Source organism: Hyperoodon ampullatus (assembly GCF_949752795.1).
Source record: "Hyperoodon ampullatus genome assembly, chromosome: 2".
NCBI lineage: Eukaryota > Metazoa > Chordata > Mammalia > Artiodactyla > Ziphiidae > Hyperoodon > Hyperoodon ampullatus.
In genome coordinates, this window is record NC_136915.1 from 14,202,670 (window position 1) to 14,217,318 (window position 14,649).

The 14,649-nt window shown below is 56.6% G+C and overlaps 1 protein-coding gene across 3 annotated transcripts in view; it reads left to right on the forward strand.

The window, feature by feature from the left end:
- The window catches only part of ARHGEF10L (Rho guanine nucleotide exchange factor 10 like), a gene marked incomplete at its 5' end in the record, with an annotated part of 109,303 nt that overhangs the window by 44,841 nt on the left and 49,813 nt on the right, over positions 1-14,649 (forward strand). For 2 of the 3 annotated variants that reach the window (XM_079697396.1, XM_079697397.1), the window contains 5 exons: positions 3,176-3,321; positions 5,337-5,518; positions 8,395-8,510; positions 9,037-9,164; positions 10,516-10,616. In XM_079697396.1, the coding sequence (XP_079553522.1) occupies positions 3,176-3,321; positions 5,337-5,518; positions 8,395-8,510; positions 9,037-9,164; positions 10,516-10,616 (673 nt within the window). Of the gene's footprint in view, positions 1-3,175; positions 3,322-5,083; positions 5,099-5,336; positions 5,519-8,394; positions 8,511-9,036; positions 9,165-10,515; positions 10,617-14,649 lie in introns of all 3 variants that reach the window. The other variant, XM_079697395.1, reaches the window with a different exon arrangement.

Below are 14,649 nucleotides of genomic sequence, written 5' to 3' on the forward strand. Positions count from 1 at the left end.
ACAGGCTTGCAAAACAAGGCCCGGACAAGTTAACTTGCAGGGTCCCTTGCAATTCTAAGCTTCAGGGTCCTGCATCTTAAGACTGTCCCACCTCAGGCCAAATTCAGGCTGCACATGTGTATTTAGGCCCATACGGTATTTTTAGGAAAATGGAATTAATTGCCAACATTAAGAAATGGAGAAATGTCCCACAACATTTAGACTCATGTGTCTTCTTAAGGGTCGGAAGAGCTGGCACTCTGGCCCACCTTCCTATGTGGCACCAGTCACCTGAGTAGCGGCTGCCCTTGACCGCTCAGTCCACATCCAGTTCTTCCCACTGAGGTTACTTCTGGCCCTGCAGGCACCTGGGTTTGCTTTGCCTGTTCCAGGAGTATAGAGCTGGGAAGAAAAGATGAGGCAGGGGATGGAGCCCCCTCCCTGGGGTGTATCCCCATCCAGGATTGCTCAGGGTGGGCCTGAAGGGTGGGGGTCATCCCCCCTCCCCGCCTCCAGGCAGGACTTACCCAGCCAGTCCCACACGAGCCTTCTATTTTTTTAAAAAAATTACTTATTTATTTGGCTGTGCCGGGTCTTAGTTGCGGCATGTGGGATCTTTAGTTGCGGCAGGCAGACGCTTAGATGCGGCATCCAGCTCCCCAACCAGGGATCGAACCTGGTCCCCCTGTGTTGGGAGCGCGGATTCTTAGCCACTGGACCACCAGGGAAGTCCCAAGCCTTCTATTTTGAAATGTCTCTCGGGTTAAAAAGACCTCAGCCCAGCCATGGCCACCATGCTAGTGTTTGATGGTCTTTGCACTTGGGAAGTATCTTCTTCTGTCTTTAGCTCCTTTCCTGTAACCAAGAGGGTTTCTCTTGTTTTGGCTCACACACTTGTGAGATCACTTGGGAGAAGGAAACCCTTCTCCTTAGCACTTGCTCTGGGAAGAGCTGTCTGTTCCCTTCTGCTCTGTCCGCTGGGGAGGACCCGGGCTCTGAGGAGCAGTGGTCACTGGCTGGAGGTCAGGGGGACCTGTTGGGTGTTGGGCGAGGAACTGACAGCCCCAAGCCTCAGTTTTCCCACCTGTCAAGTGGGTGTGTTGGATGCGTGTGGGATGGTGTCATGGAGAGAGTGATGGTGGCTGCACACCACGCCTTCTCCTGCCAGGGCCCCCCTGGGGCAGTCTCGGCCAGCTCTGAGGCCAGTGCAGTGATTTCCCTCTTGCCACTCATCACCCAGAGAGAAGTGGAAATGAAACTGGGTGTGCCCGAAGTGGAACCGTGTCGGCTGTTTCAAAATGTGCCTGCTCAGGACGTGACTGCAGGGGGCTGTTTGTGCAATATCCGAGTTTTCTTTTGTCTTTCTTTTTTTTAAATCTGCTTAAGTGGCAGGAGGATGGTTGTTGGAAGCCAGGGGACTTTCCTCTCCCCTGAGGAAAAGGGTCACGGCACACTTGGCTGTCTTCTGAGGGGCCTGCTGTCTGCAGGGTCCCAGCTGTGTTTACACGAGCTGGCAGTCAGCTTGCTGGTGGAGGCTGTGGGCTGGGGGAGCCCAGTCTTAGCAGTCATGGGGGTATCCCTGGGGTACCCTGAGACTTTCTGTGTGTGTTGGGAGCAGTGGGCTTCCTCTGACTCCTCTAACCCCCAGTCAGGAGCCAGAGGGCGTGTGGCTGGCTGTCCGGTGCTGGGAACAGCGTGTGTGGCCTGGCTGTGTCCTGCCCTGCCGCTCAACCGGCATTGGGTCTCAGCAAGTCACTTTACCTCTGGAATCTCCGTCCCCTTGTCCAGGAATGGGGAGGCCTCAGCGTTCTTGAGGTGATTAAATGAGAGGTGGACTATCTAGTGGCATGTGGTGTCACTGGGGCTTCCGTGTCGCCTGGAGAGACACCGTTCTTCCCAGAACAGAAGGGCGTTCTCTCCAGGAGAGGTTTTGGGATGATCCGCCCTTTCCCTTGTGAGGATGGGGCGGAGAGGCGCTAGCTGTTGTTATCAGAATCATGGGCTTTGGGAAGGAATTTTGCTGAATACTCCTTTTCCTCCTCAGCAAAATCCTTAGTTAGTAAAGAGATGTTTTCCCAGCGGGTCTCTGGGTCTGATGGTGGTCCGGTGCTGGCAGCATTCTTGGAATCCAGCCCGAGATGGGCAAACGGCTGTTCGGATGCTGGAGGCTTGAAGGCCTTCAGCCTTGTCAGAGGGTTTCCTTGTCAACCAGCAGATTTGTCCCAGCCCCACACGAGGCCTTCCACGAGGCCAGTAGCTGAGACTGTTCAACAGGTCAGGGTGGGGAATGGGACCTACTTTCAGGCCAGGAGTCTCCCTGCTTGAGGCCACACGAACAGTGGCAGCAGTGGGGACAGTGGCCATCTGTGGGGTGTCCCGTCGCAGGGCCGGCTCCTTGGGTGTGTGTCCTGTGCCGTCACGCAGGGCGGGCACTCAGAAGGGCCCCACGTTTGGCTTAATGCTCTGCCATCGCCATCTTGAAATTCATTTTTTTTTTTTTTTTTTTTTTGCGGTACGCGGGCCTCTCACTGTTGTGGCCTCTCCCGTTGCGGAGCACAGTCTCCGGACGCGCAGCCTCCGCGGCCATGGCTCACGGGCCCAGCCGCTCCGCGGCATGTGGGATCCTCCCGGACCGGGGCACGAACCTGTGTCCCCTGCATCGGCAGGCGGACTCTCAACCACTGCGCCACCAGGGAAGCCCCTGAAATTCTTAATAATTCTGAGCGAGCACCGTGTTTTCCTCCTCTGCTGGGCTCTGCGGATCATGTAGCCAGGTCCGGTCACACGTTGCCTTGGTGATGTGAGCAGTTGAGGTATCGCCCACTTGACAGCTGAGAAAGCTGAGGTGTGGAGAGGTGACACGGCACCTGCCAGAGGGCTTCACAGCGGGTGCTCCGGGAACCAAGGTCAGAGCACAGGTCTGTGGCTCTGGAGCTGTGCTGCTGGCAGTGACATAGGGACAGGCTGGCAGTGGCTGGCTCACCTGAGCAGGGGTGCTGGCTGCTGGGGCCGGTGGGTGGTCGGTGCCTCTTGTTCCCCGGGGATGGAGGGCGTGGCCCTGCCTCGTCCTCCACGTCTCCCAGCTGTGGTCCCCTTTGTGTGTGGAGGGAGAATCCTGGGTCTTTGGCACAGTGACGTCTGTGGAGCAGCCCGTGTACGATGTTGGTGTTGACCTTGCTCCGTCCCCTCCCCCCAGCTTTTGACCTCAGGCCAGCGTCAGCTGCTCCTGTGTGAGACGCTGACGGAGACCGTGTACGGTGACCGCGGGCAGCTGATCAAGTCCAAGGAGCGCAGGGTCTTCCTGCTCAGCGACATGCTGGTCTGCGCCAACATCAACTTCAAGTAAGCAGGCCTGGCCGTCGCCCCTCCCTGGGGACCCCTCCTCTTGTGTCCCAGTCCGTCATAGCTGGGGTCCTACATGAGCTCATCGGAGGCCTCCAACGTCCTGACTTCCTCTTCTATCCCATTGTGCCTGCTCTGTCCCTGGTCCCCAGAGCTAGGAAGCACCTGCAGAAGTCACTGAGGGCAAACAGCTGTCTGTTGCACAGGGTGGACTGTTCTGGAACTCTGCCGTCAGAACTGCACAGTCTGCTGAGTTTTGACCACTTTGAAATTCAAGAGATTCTTCCCTGTTCCCAGCCCAGATCCCAAATCCCTGCTGCTTTAAGTCAAATAGATTTTCCTCCGGCCAGATCTGATTGTTTCTCAACAAGAGTCTTTGCCTTTCCCCCCGACTCCCTGCAGGAGCCTGGTTTCCCGGTTCTGGGTCAGAGGTTGTAGCAATGCCCACAGGCAGGCTGCTGCCTGGAGTCGGGATTGGAGTTGGCGCCCTGCAGTGGGGAGAGGGTGATTCTTTAGACCAGAGTCTGCGAACTCATGGCCCATGGGTTGCACTAGGCCTCTGGAAATCTTATGTTTGGCTTCTACGGGGAATTCACACAAAGGTTGAGACATCTGGCTTCTCTTAGAAACGTGAAGATCTCGCGTTCTGGGCCCACACTGCCTGGGGCCACACGGGCCTGCAGCTGGGTTGCGTGAACTCTTTACTGGGGCTCCCACCTGGTCCGGGTCACTCGCATCCACTGCTTGGTCCTGTGGGCATCAGGGATTGTGACCCTTTACCAAATGAAGGCCAGCTGGGACCTTTCCAGCCATACTCGTATCCACTCGAGTGGAAGAGAATCTCGGTTCTCAATATTTGGCAGCGGTTTCAAAACCCACGGAAACAGCAGGATGGCAGCAACAGCCCAGACCCACGAGGGAAAGCAGTCACCCGTAGCTGGGCGTTAACCCCAGCCTGGCTCTCCCACCGCCTGGCTGGAGCACGTGTGGGGCGGGGGGCGCCCGAGGAGCCTGATTTAGATTCTGCACCCAGAGTCGGCTGTGCCTTCCTGTGCATGGCCACGGAGCAGATTTGGGGATTATCCGTGGTTGTGGATCACATGTCCTGGAAGGCGGGGAGCAAGCAGGGCTATGTGGGGACTCGCACACAGCTTCTACCCACTCATCCTTCGGTCTGTTAATCCATCAAATGTTTACTGAACTCTTACTTGGTGTCAGTTCACAGGTCTGGACAGGATCCGGCCCTGGTAGGGGCCTGGGGCAAGGAAGCCTCTGTCCCAGATCAGTGCAGTGGTGCTGATGGCTGACTCATTCATTCATTCATTCATTCACTCCCTCCCTCATTCAAGCACTATAATTTTTAAGTCCCGTTTATATCCTGGGCTCTGTGCAGGTGCCAGGGATCTGACCTACACCCTCTCTGCCCTCCTGTTGCTTGGAGCCTAGCATGGCGTGAAAGTGTGATGAGGGTGTTAGTGGCCCACTTTTGGGGGGTCATCTTGGGTGACTTGGGGTGAGTCATGTGACCTGTCTGAGCATCAGTATCCTTTTCTGGAATAACACAGGCTTCCTAGCAGGGCCACTGTGGGAATAGGTGATGGAAGGCCAGTGCCCAGTCCAAGGAGAAGGCCCTCTGTGTGGTCCCCTCTGCCCACACCTGGCCCAGCCCAGTGGCCGACCCCCAGGGGCGTCTCAGCGGCTGCAGTGGTTTTTACGGAAACCACTCTGTAACGATAACGACCCTTCTTGTCTTTTTCCTCAGGCCTGCCAACCACAGGTAGGGGCGCCAAGGCTTGGGGTGGGCGTGTGGTTCTGGATCTGGGGCTGGGGCCTGGACGCCCTGATGCTTCTGCCCCCTCCTCCGTTCCCCGCTCCGCCTGGCTTGGTTTTGGCCTGAGGGCTTGTGCTTGGGCTGTGAGGTGCCTGGCTGAGCTGACCTGCTGAGGAGCGGCTCTGGCTGGCCCTGGGGCCTGGTGCTGCAGGCTCTCCAGGGCCGTGTCCTCTCTTCCTGGCAGGGGCCAGCTGGAGATCAGCAGCCTGGTGCCCCTGGGGCCCAAGTATGTGGTGAAGTGGAACACGGCGCTGCCCCAGGTGCAGGTGGTGGAGGTGGGCCAGGAGGGCAGCTCCTATGACAAGGACAACGTACTCATCCAGCACGCCGGCGCCAAGAAGGCCTCGGCTGCGGGCCAGGCCCAGAGTGAGTACCTGATCGACACTGCCCTGGGAGCACCTGCCGGGGCTCGGCCCCCAGGCCCATGGGCACTTTGCCCAGAGACTTTTCCTGCTGTACATAACTGTACACAAACACACACCCACATCCCTACCTGAGTGTGCAAATGCATGCTGCACGCAGTCACACCTCACAGCCCCTGCCCACCCCAGTCCTGTACATCCTGGCGAGCATGCACACACACACATGCACACACGTGCACACGCATGCATGCACACGCAGTGACCTTGGATCAGAAAGGGTGACCTCCAGTGCCTGCCTGGCCATTGCTTGCCTCCATGTGGGACCTCAGTTCGCCTGTCTATACAGTGAGGGGCCCCGGTGACACTCACCCTGTCCCTGAAACCCTCAGGGCCCAGGCTCAGGGCTGCCTGGCTCTGCCTGGATCTTCTTTTCCCTATGCTATCCCCTCAGACTGTTGGACAGCAAGGACAATGAGAACTCGGGGTGGCAGGCTCCCCCGTGCGCCCCGTCCTCTCCATCTCCGCGGTGCTGGGGCAGGAACTTCCTGGTGCTGCCCTTTCCTCCCCTTTGCCCCTTCCTGTCCTGTCCCGTCCCGTCCTCTACCCTCCCCAGGCCGACTCTTCAAAATGCACATCAGAGCTGTGTGTCACCCTCCACCTGAAGTCCGCCGGTGGCTTCCCACTGCTCTCAGGGTGAAGTCCCAGGTTCTCGCCTGGGCCCACACTCCCGTCCTGGGGGCCCACCTGCCGCCGCACCTCAGCCTACCCCACCCCTTCACTCCCTGGGCTTGGCTGCCCTGACCTCTCCGTTCCTGGGGGGTTGAGCCCCCTCCTGCCCCAGGGCGTTCTCCCGGCCTCTGCCCTTTTCCAGAGTGTTCTCCTGCCATCCTGTTTTTGTCTATCTGGCCCTACTCATCTTAGCTCAGGTGACACTTCCTTAGAGAAGCCCTTTCTGATTCCTTTGGACTTGCCAGGTCCCCGTCCAGTGCTTTCAAGGCCCGGGTGTGTTTTCACCTTTATGATGATGGTCTGGTTGCCATCTCGTCTTTCCCCTTGGTGTGACTGTAGCCCTCCGGAGCCTGGTGTGTGGTGGGTGTTAATAGACATTTGTTGAATGAACGAAGGACATAACTGCATGGCCAGCAGGAAGGCACTTGGCTGTCACCCCTCCCCACTGGCCAGCTCTGTCCATCCCTGACCTGGGAGGTGGCTCTGAGGGAGGGACTCACCACACACTCTCGTCCTCAGAAAGCTGCGCCCGCTTCAGCGGCTGTGTCCCCCTCCCCAGGCCTGGGAGGCATGGGAGGCTGTCTTGTGTTCCTGGCTCTCTGTTCACAGAAGCCCCCTGGGAGGGGCTCCTGGCCCATCTGCCCCCCTCAGAGGTGCCTTTAGCCCTGGCTCCACTCCACTCTCCCCCCTCCATTCGGGCTCTTGCTCTGGGAGTGCTCCTTCAGCCACTGTTTTATCTGTGGCCACATTTCTCAAAAGTAGAGTACGAGGCTGCCTGACCCCCTTCAAAGAGGAAAAAAGAAATCCTTGTTGAACCGCAGTTGGCCTTGAATGATTTTTTATTATACTGTTATTCAAATATGTGCAAGTATAAGACTAGGTATAATAAACTCCATATGCCTATATCCCTTGAACAACTGTAAAACCAAAACAGAATCACAAATGGAATAAAAGTGATGCTACAAAATCATAAAATTCAAATGAACAGCATTAATGTAATGTGATGGATGATGTTGTTTTGCTGGCGCCAAATTGCTCTCAACATAGATGTGGTCCTCTTATGGGGCAGGTTCTTTTGAGTTCTCTGCACCTGTACCCCAAAGTGCCTCATGGTGATCTCCATTTCCCACCAGCTCACCCCGTTCGGGGGCACTGCAGAGCCCTTCTTTGCCCTTCGTTTGGTGTGAGCGTATCTCTTACCGCCCACGCCCACCTCGCTCTGTGTTCATTACCTGGTGACCATCACGTGGTACCGAAGTCCACGGAAGCCCTGATACCGAGCAGCAGGATGTGGGTTTATAGTCATTGTATCCAGGTGACTGAGGATGTGCATCTGATTTTTAGATAATCATCTCAATGAAAATCCAAATTAAATGCCTCCGCCCCTCCCTGGGCTTCTGTAAGATCTCAGCTTGAGTAACCATGGTGTAGACGACACAGCCCATATTCCCTAGCCTGGCATTCAGGGACCTCCCCATCCAGTCCTGCTGGGCCCTCCTGCTCTGTCTCTTGCTGCCCTCCCTCCACGTCCCCGACACTGCATTTGTATCATCACCAGAGATCTGGGCACCCTCAGCCCCCATCCCATCTCTGTCCTATCACCCCGATATCTTTCTCCCCAGTACCTCCCGCCATCTGCAGTTGTTAATTGACTCCTCCCTGACCCTGACCAGGTCATAAGCTCCACAAGAACAGGGACCCTGTCTGTCTCAGTTGCAACTGTCTCTCCAACATGTAGACTAGAACCTGCCATATAGTAGGTTCTTAGTACATCTTTGAACAACTTACTGTTCCTGGGCTTCCTTATGCCACAGTGCCTTTGCACCTGCGGTTTTCCTTTTTTGGCAGTGCCCACCGCTCTCCTGGGCCTGTGAAGTCTCCTCACCTCTCATGGGCACAGTTGGTTCTCAGTCTTCTGGTCTCCTGTGACCCTCTGTATAGACTGAGAGTGGCCCAGATCCTAGGCGCTAGACTTTACCCGTGATTGGATTTGTCCCCGCTAGTCGACGAGAGCCTGGTAACATTTCCTTCTGTATCTCTAGTGCCATATCTCCAGGGCGACAGCTCTTCTTTTTTGCAGTGAGTACCTGCTTGGGCCCTTGGTGGTGCCTTCCCCACCCCTGAGGCTGAGTAGGGTCTCTCTCTGCCCAGATAAGGTGTACCTCGGGCCCCCGCGCCTCTTCCAGGAGCTGCAGGACCTGCAGAAGGACCTGGCTGTGGTGGAGCAGATCACGCTCCTTGTCAGCACGCTGCACGGCACCTACCAGGTACCCAGCACCGGCCTCGGCAGGAAGGTGTGGGTGGGTTCCTCTCCCGCCCGGTTCCCCGATGCGCCCTGGCCTCTGGGCTCCCACTAGCGGCAGTACTGGCTGAAGCTCCTGTCGCTACCTGGAAGTCTGGTGGGCGGCCTCTGGTTCGGGTTGAAGCTCTGGTTCGAGTTGAGCAGGGCCTGGCTATGGGCATTTTTTTTTTTTTTTTTCGTTCTCTGCTCAGTGTCTGGTCTGTCCTGCAGCTCCTTCCCGAGCCTCGTCCCAGGCTGGAGAGGAAGCTGGCTGGGAGGGTGTGTCCCTCTCAAAGGAGGGGGGCCGTGGAGGGGGGAGGTCTGAACCAAGGCCTGGAGCCCGGGGCGTCGGCATCCCCCCACCGCTTGTGGCCGAGTGAGCCGCCCAGGTCGAGCTCCCGCGCTGACCCCCGGTTCCTCTCCCCTTGGGGCCCCGACTGCTGTGGGATCTGGGGTGGCTTTCGGGGAGCCAGAGGGCTGTATGGTGACCTCCTTGGCCTCCTTGACCCTAGAACCTGAACATGACCGTGGCTCAAGACTGGTGCCTGGCCCTGCAGAGGCTTATGCGGGTGAAGGAGGAGGAGATCCACTCGGCCAACAAGTGCCGCCTCAGGCTCCTGCTTCCCGGGAAACCCGACAAGTGAGAGGAAGAGGGGCCTTGGAGAGGGGTGTCAGGACCAGCCTGCTTGCCAGCACTGCGGGAGTGGGCGTGGGCATACACGCATCGTGGGCCGTGCCTGGCAAAGCATTTGACACAGAGCAGGTGCTCGTGGTCAAATGAATGAATGAATGAACAAATGACCTATTTGTACCTGGGGTGAGCCTGTCCTCTGTTAGGCTACTGGGACACCCTGCCATCGGTTGGTAGACTGTGCAGTCCCCTGGGACCAGGCCCTGGGTCTCCTCTCATGGATCCAGCCTCCCCCCAAATGCTCCCACGGGAGCTCATGCTCAGTTGCTCCGCAGCTGATGTTTGTGGAATTGATGCAGAGATGGGGAAAGCGATCTGTCTGATGATCCCCACTCTACAGAGGAGGAAGGTGAGGCTCAGAAGTAGGTGGCAGAGCTGGGTTCTGAGGAGTCTGACTCCGAAGCCTAGGCTGGCGCAGTGAGGGGCTCAGAGCCCAGGTTTTGACCTCTCGGTTGGGCGGGGACAGTGTTACAGGCACAGTGGCTGCAGAGGGGGAGACTGGGCCGCTGTGGTCTGAGGCAGGTCCAGGAACCAGGATGCAAGGCCCAGGACTGGATGGAGTCTGAGGGTCAGCAGCCTGGAACCTTCTGGGTGCCCTCGCACAGTGGCTCACAGTGCCCTGCTGAGCGGCTCTCTCCCCTTCTCTGCGCCCCTTCCTCACCTTCCTGCCCACCTCCCGGGGGCTGGGATGGCTCACAGTGGGGAAATGGGCCCCGGAGAACAATGAAGGGGCTTCCGCTGCTCTAAGGTGAGATGACAGTGTGGTGACAACAGGGACCTCTGGCCACCCCAAGCCTGTACATACCGCCGTTCATTCATTTTTTCATTCATTCATGTGTCCGTTCAGGAGACATTTACCAAGCAAGTGCCCTGTGCCAGGTGCTGGGAACAGGCCCGAGTCAGAGGCTCTGGGTCAGGCGTGTGCAGGTGTCTGACGAGGCCTGTGGAACCCTGACCAGGTGGGGCCCTGGAGGGCCTCTCGAGTCGCAGCTTGCGGAGGGCCAGACTCCCCCATGGCCTTGCTAGGCACCCACGCCGGGGTGCCTGGGCCGGGCTGGGGGCCGTGGCCTGGTCGCTCGGGGGAGTTACCTGCCCCCTTCCCGGGGCTGTTGTGGGTGGAGGGAGTCCTCCCCCAGGGGACTGAGGCTTTGCCAGGCCACTGGCCTCTCTGGCCATGCTTTGATGCTCTGCACAGACCTCGCTCTATCTCCAGGGCTGGTGGTTGTGGGGGGAGAGCTGCGTACCTCCTGGGTGAGCCAGGCCCCGTTCCAGCACTCATGCTCCTGCCCTCTCACCGCAGGTCTGGCCGCCCCATCAGCTTCATGGTGGTCTTCATCACCCCCAACCCCCTGAGCAAGATCTCCTGGGTCAACAGGTTGCACTTGGCCAAGATCGGACTCCGTGAGTAAAGCCCCGGGGGTCGGGAGTGCGGAGAGGGAAGGTCTGGGGAGTGTATATGTGAGTCAGAGAGCGTCGTCCAGTCTTGGGGGGCAGGGAGGCTTCTGAGTGGAGGGAGATGGTGCAGCGGAGAAACAACTGGGGCCAGAGGCTCTGCTTCTTGACCTTGGACACGTCACTTCCCCTCTCTGAGCCTCAGTTTCCCCATCTGTAAAATGGTGGGAGTTGACAGAAAGTAAATTAGTGGTTGCCAGGGGCCTGGGAGGAGGAGGGAATGGAGAGTCACCACTAAAGTTTTTTTTTTTTGGTGAGAGTGATGAAAATGTTCGCAGATTAGATAGTGGTGATGGTTGCCCAAGTCTGCGAATATACTAGAAACCAGTGAGATGTACTCTTTAAAGGGGTGGGTTTTATGGTAGCTGAATTATATCTCAATAAAACTGTTACATAAAGAAAGGGCTTCCCTGGTGGCGCAGTGGTTAAGAGTCCGCCTGCCGATGCAGGGGACACGGGTTCGTGCCCCGGTCTGGGAAGATCCCACATGCTGCGGAGCGGCTGGGCCCGTGAGCCATGGCTGCTGAGCCTGCGCGTCCGGAGCCTGTGCTCCGCAATGGGAGAGGCCACAACAGTGAGAGGCCCATGTACCGCAAAAAAAAAAAAAAGAATGATGCAGGTTAGACTAAACTGATTCTCAAGCAAAGGCCTCTTTATAATTCTTTTCTCCTATGCACCCCCTAATAACAGTACAGATAAATAATGGGTATTTCTATTTATAGAGTGCTTCCTGTGTGGCAAGCATTTTTCTAAGCATTTTACACACACCTCTTTCATTTCACGTTCACAGTAACTCTAAGAGGTAAGTCTGTTGTGAATCCCTTTGTACAGCTGAGGATTCTGAGGCCCAGAGATGTGCAGTGGCTTGCCTGAGGTCACACAGCAGGGAGGAGTTCAGAACCTGGGCAGTCAGCTCCCAGAGCCCACTCTCAATCCCTGTCCATTCTGCTTCCTCAAGTTGGTGAGCTTCTGTCTACCAAACCACATTCATTAAATTATAATTACTTTGTGCTTTTTTTGAATTGACAAAAGGCCTAGTTTCTTGCTGATCAGGACCATTATTTGCTGTGACCTACCAGAATTCCCATTTGCCGATTCCAGTCAATAGCAGTGATTTCTGGAGTTTTGTTTGTTTTTATTTCTGGAGTGATCTTTATCTAGATAAATATGTATTTCCGATGGATTTTAAAACATTTCTGGAAAGGAGTCAGGACCTTTGTCAATGGCTTTCATCAATTAAAAAACTATTTATTGGGCTTCCCTGGTGGCGCAGTGGTTGAGAGTCCGCCTGCCGATGCAGGGGACACGGGTTCGTGCCCCAGTCTGGGAAGATCCCACATGCCACGGAGCGGCTGGGCCCATGAGCCATGGCCGCTGAGCCTGAGCGTCCGGAGCCTGTGCTCCACAACGGGAGAGGCCACAACAGTGAGAGGCCCGTGTACCGCAAAAACAAAAACAAAAACAAAAACAAAAAACTATTTATTAAGTCTCTACAGTAATTTTAGGCATAGGGGAAAAGAACAATGACAAAAACAGAAAGGTCGCTGTTCTCAAGGAACTTACAGTTTATGAGGGGCAGGCAGAGATTTACACGAGGAACAAATCAACAGGGAGGGGTCGGTGCTGTGAGGGGGTAGAACCGGATGCGTGACTGGCACCGAGCCTGGGGGCCGGGACTGCTGTCAGGAGAGCCTCTGAGGAGGTGACGTCTGAAGCTGTGCAGAGGTCTGGGTAAAGCGATCCAGGCTTTGGAAGAGCAAGTGCAAAGGTCCTGAGGTAGCCAGAGTTGGTGAATGGTGGGGTGTGGGGGGAGACAGGTGGAAGTGGGGAGCAGGTTTTCCAGAAAGCCAGGGTGAGGTGCATGGAACTCTTTCTTGACGCGTGGGGGCTGTGGGTTGCAGAGCTGAGAGAACCGGACAATGGCGTGAACTGATTTTTAATTAAGTGGATCATTATGGCAGCTACTCGGAGAGAAGCATGTGGAGACTGGGGAGGGAAACGGGGAAGAGGTTGTGGCTTTGGAGGAGCCGGCATCAAAGCCTTCTGCTCAGCCAGCCCCTTCTTGGATCTGGTGTTGACATCACACAGGCCTCCGCTGGATGTTTCTGGGCGACCAGGAGGCCTGCGGAGGGTGGAGGAAGGGTTTTAGGCAGAGGCTGCCCCGGCCCTGGCAGAGGGCTTCGGAGATTCCAGCTGAGGAAAGGTTAAGGTGGCCTGCCTGCTGGGCCTCTGGCCAGCCGCTCCGCTCTCTCCCCTTCCCACGGAGCAGTGCGTCTAGGGCAAGCTCCTGAGCCCTGTTTGTACACCCGCTAAAGGCAGGTGCATCTCCCGTTTGAGGCCCAGATGCTTTGCCGAGTGGGCCTTGGCGTTGGTGGGAGAGGAGCCGACAGATGTGAGCATCTCCGTTCTTGGCGGCCTGTGAAGACGTTCGGCTGCCTTATCTCCACATGGTTTCACTGCAGCAAAAGTTTTAAAGGAAAGAGAGTCATTTGAAATCTATTCTGAATGCCTGGATTCCCCTGGGGCTTGAATAATCTGTTTCTTCTATTTTGCCAGTTTTTTTAATCTTCAGTGCCTGGTGCCGAGGAAAACAATATAAGCCCGTTAGAAATAGGCCTGTTAGAAACAGAACCATTAAAAACATATATTCACAAAGGATGTTATTCCTTTAATTTTTTTTTTTCTGCATCTTTCTCTCTCCCTGACTCCAGCGTGCTGAGATCATAATCCACTGAAGATTGGGAAAGAGAGGGCTGGAGTTGGGGGTGCCTGGGATCCGAGATGGTGGGGGCAGTTCTGTCCCTTGGAAGGGCAGGGGTCCTGGGGAATCTGGGGACCCAGTTTACATCCCAGTGTGGCCACTGCTGTGCTGTGCGGCCTGAGAAAGGCAGGCTTCCTCAGTAACTTGGCCTAGAGTTCCATGGGCCTTTTCCCTGTTGCATTTCGGGATCTTAGCACCGTGTGAAAAGGGGCCAGAGAGCGTGGGTTCAATTCCCGGTTCTGCCGCTTGTCAGCTCCGTGATCTTGGGCAAATGATTTCACCTCTGCATGCCTTGGATTCTCCATCAGAAAATGGGGATATTCATAGGGTATCGTGAGCATATGGGGAGATGGTGCCTGGAAGGCGCCTGGCACACCGGAGAAGCTCCTAGGAAAGGGGCGTCTGCATCTCACAGTGGGGAAGTGACTGGCCTGGGGTCACATGACATTTAGTCATGTGCCAGGATGTCCTCCCCCTCTCTCTGCCAATTAGTCTCTGTTCATTAAGGCTCCAGAAAAGAGATGCAGACAGGAGGCTCCAGGGGTGGCGGTGGGGAAAGGGGAGATTTGGGGCTTCCAGCTCTCCCTTCCTGTGTCCCCCCCAACCCTTACAGCTCTAAGTGCTGCATCCCTGGCCCAGGGACCCCTGCAGCCTCTCCCTCCATGGCCCTCCTGGTTCCCACCCCTGGAGGACCTGGGCTGGGCAGGCCCCAAGCTAATCCCACGCTCCCAGGGACAGGTCCTCGCTGGGCGTGGCCTGGCAGGCTCTCCCCACTGCTTGTGACTTGGTTAGTTTTCCAGCCTGGTTTCCAGATCTGGTTACCGAGTCCTGAGCATGGCCCAGGCTGTGTGCCGAGCATGTTCTAACCCTCATCTCTCATCTCCATTAGCCCTCAACTGTCCCAGAGCCAGGGACCTGCCCAAGCCCTTGGCCGGAAGTGGTAGGTCTGCCCTCCAGGAGGGGGACCGAGGGTACTGGCCTAGGAGCTCGACTTGGGTTTTACCCCAGCTGGGTGATCATGGCCACTGCCTGGCCTCCCTGGACCCCAGCATCTCTCTCTGCAGGATAAGATGCATGCTGAGGTCCCAGCAGCCCTGATGTCTGTGGCCATGGCCAGTAGCATCTCCGTGGTGCTGGGAGGTGTGAGAGGGGCCTTGGATTTAAGAAGGAAGAGAAGGACAGTGCAAACTGTCCGCTGGGGCAGCAGTGACAGGAAGGGCA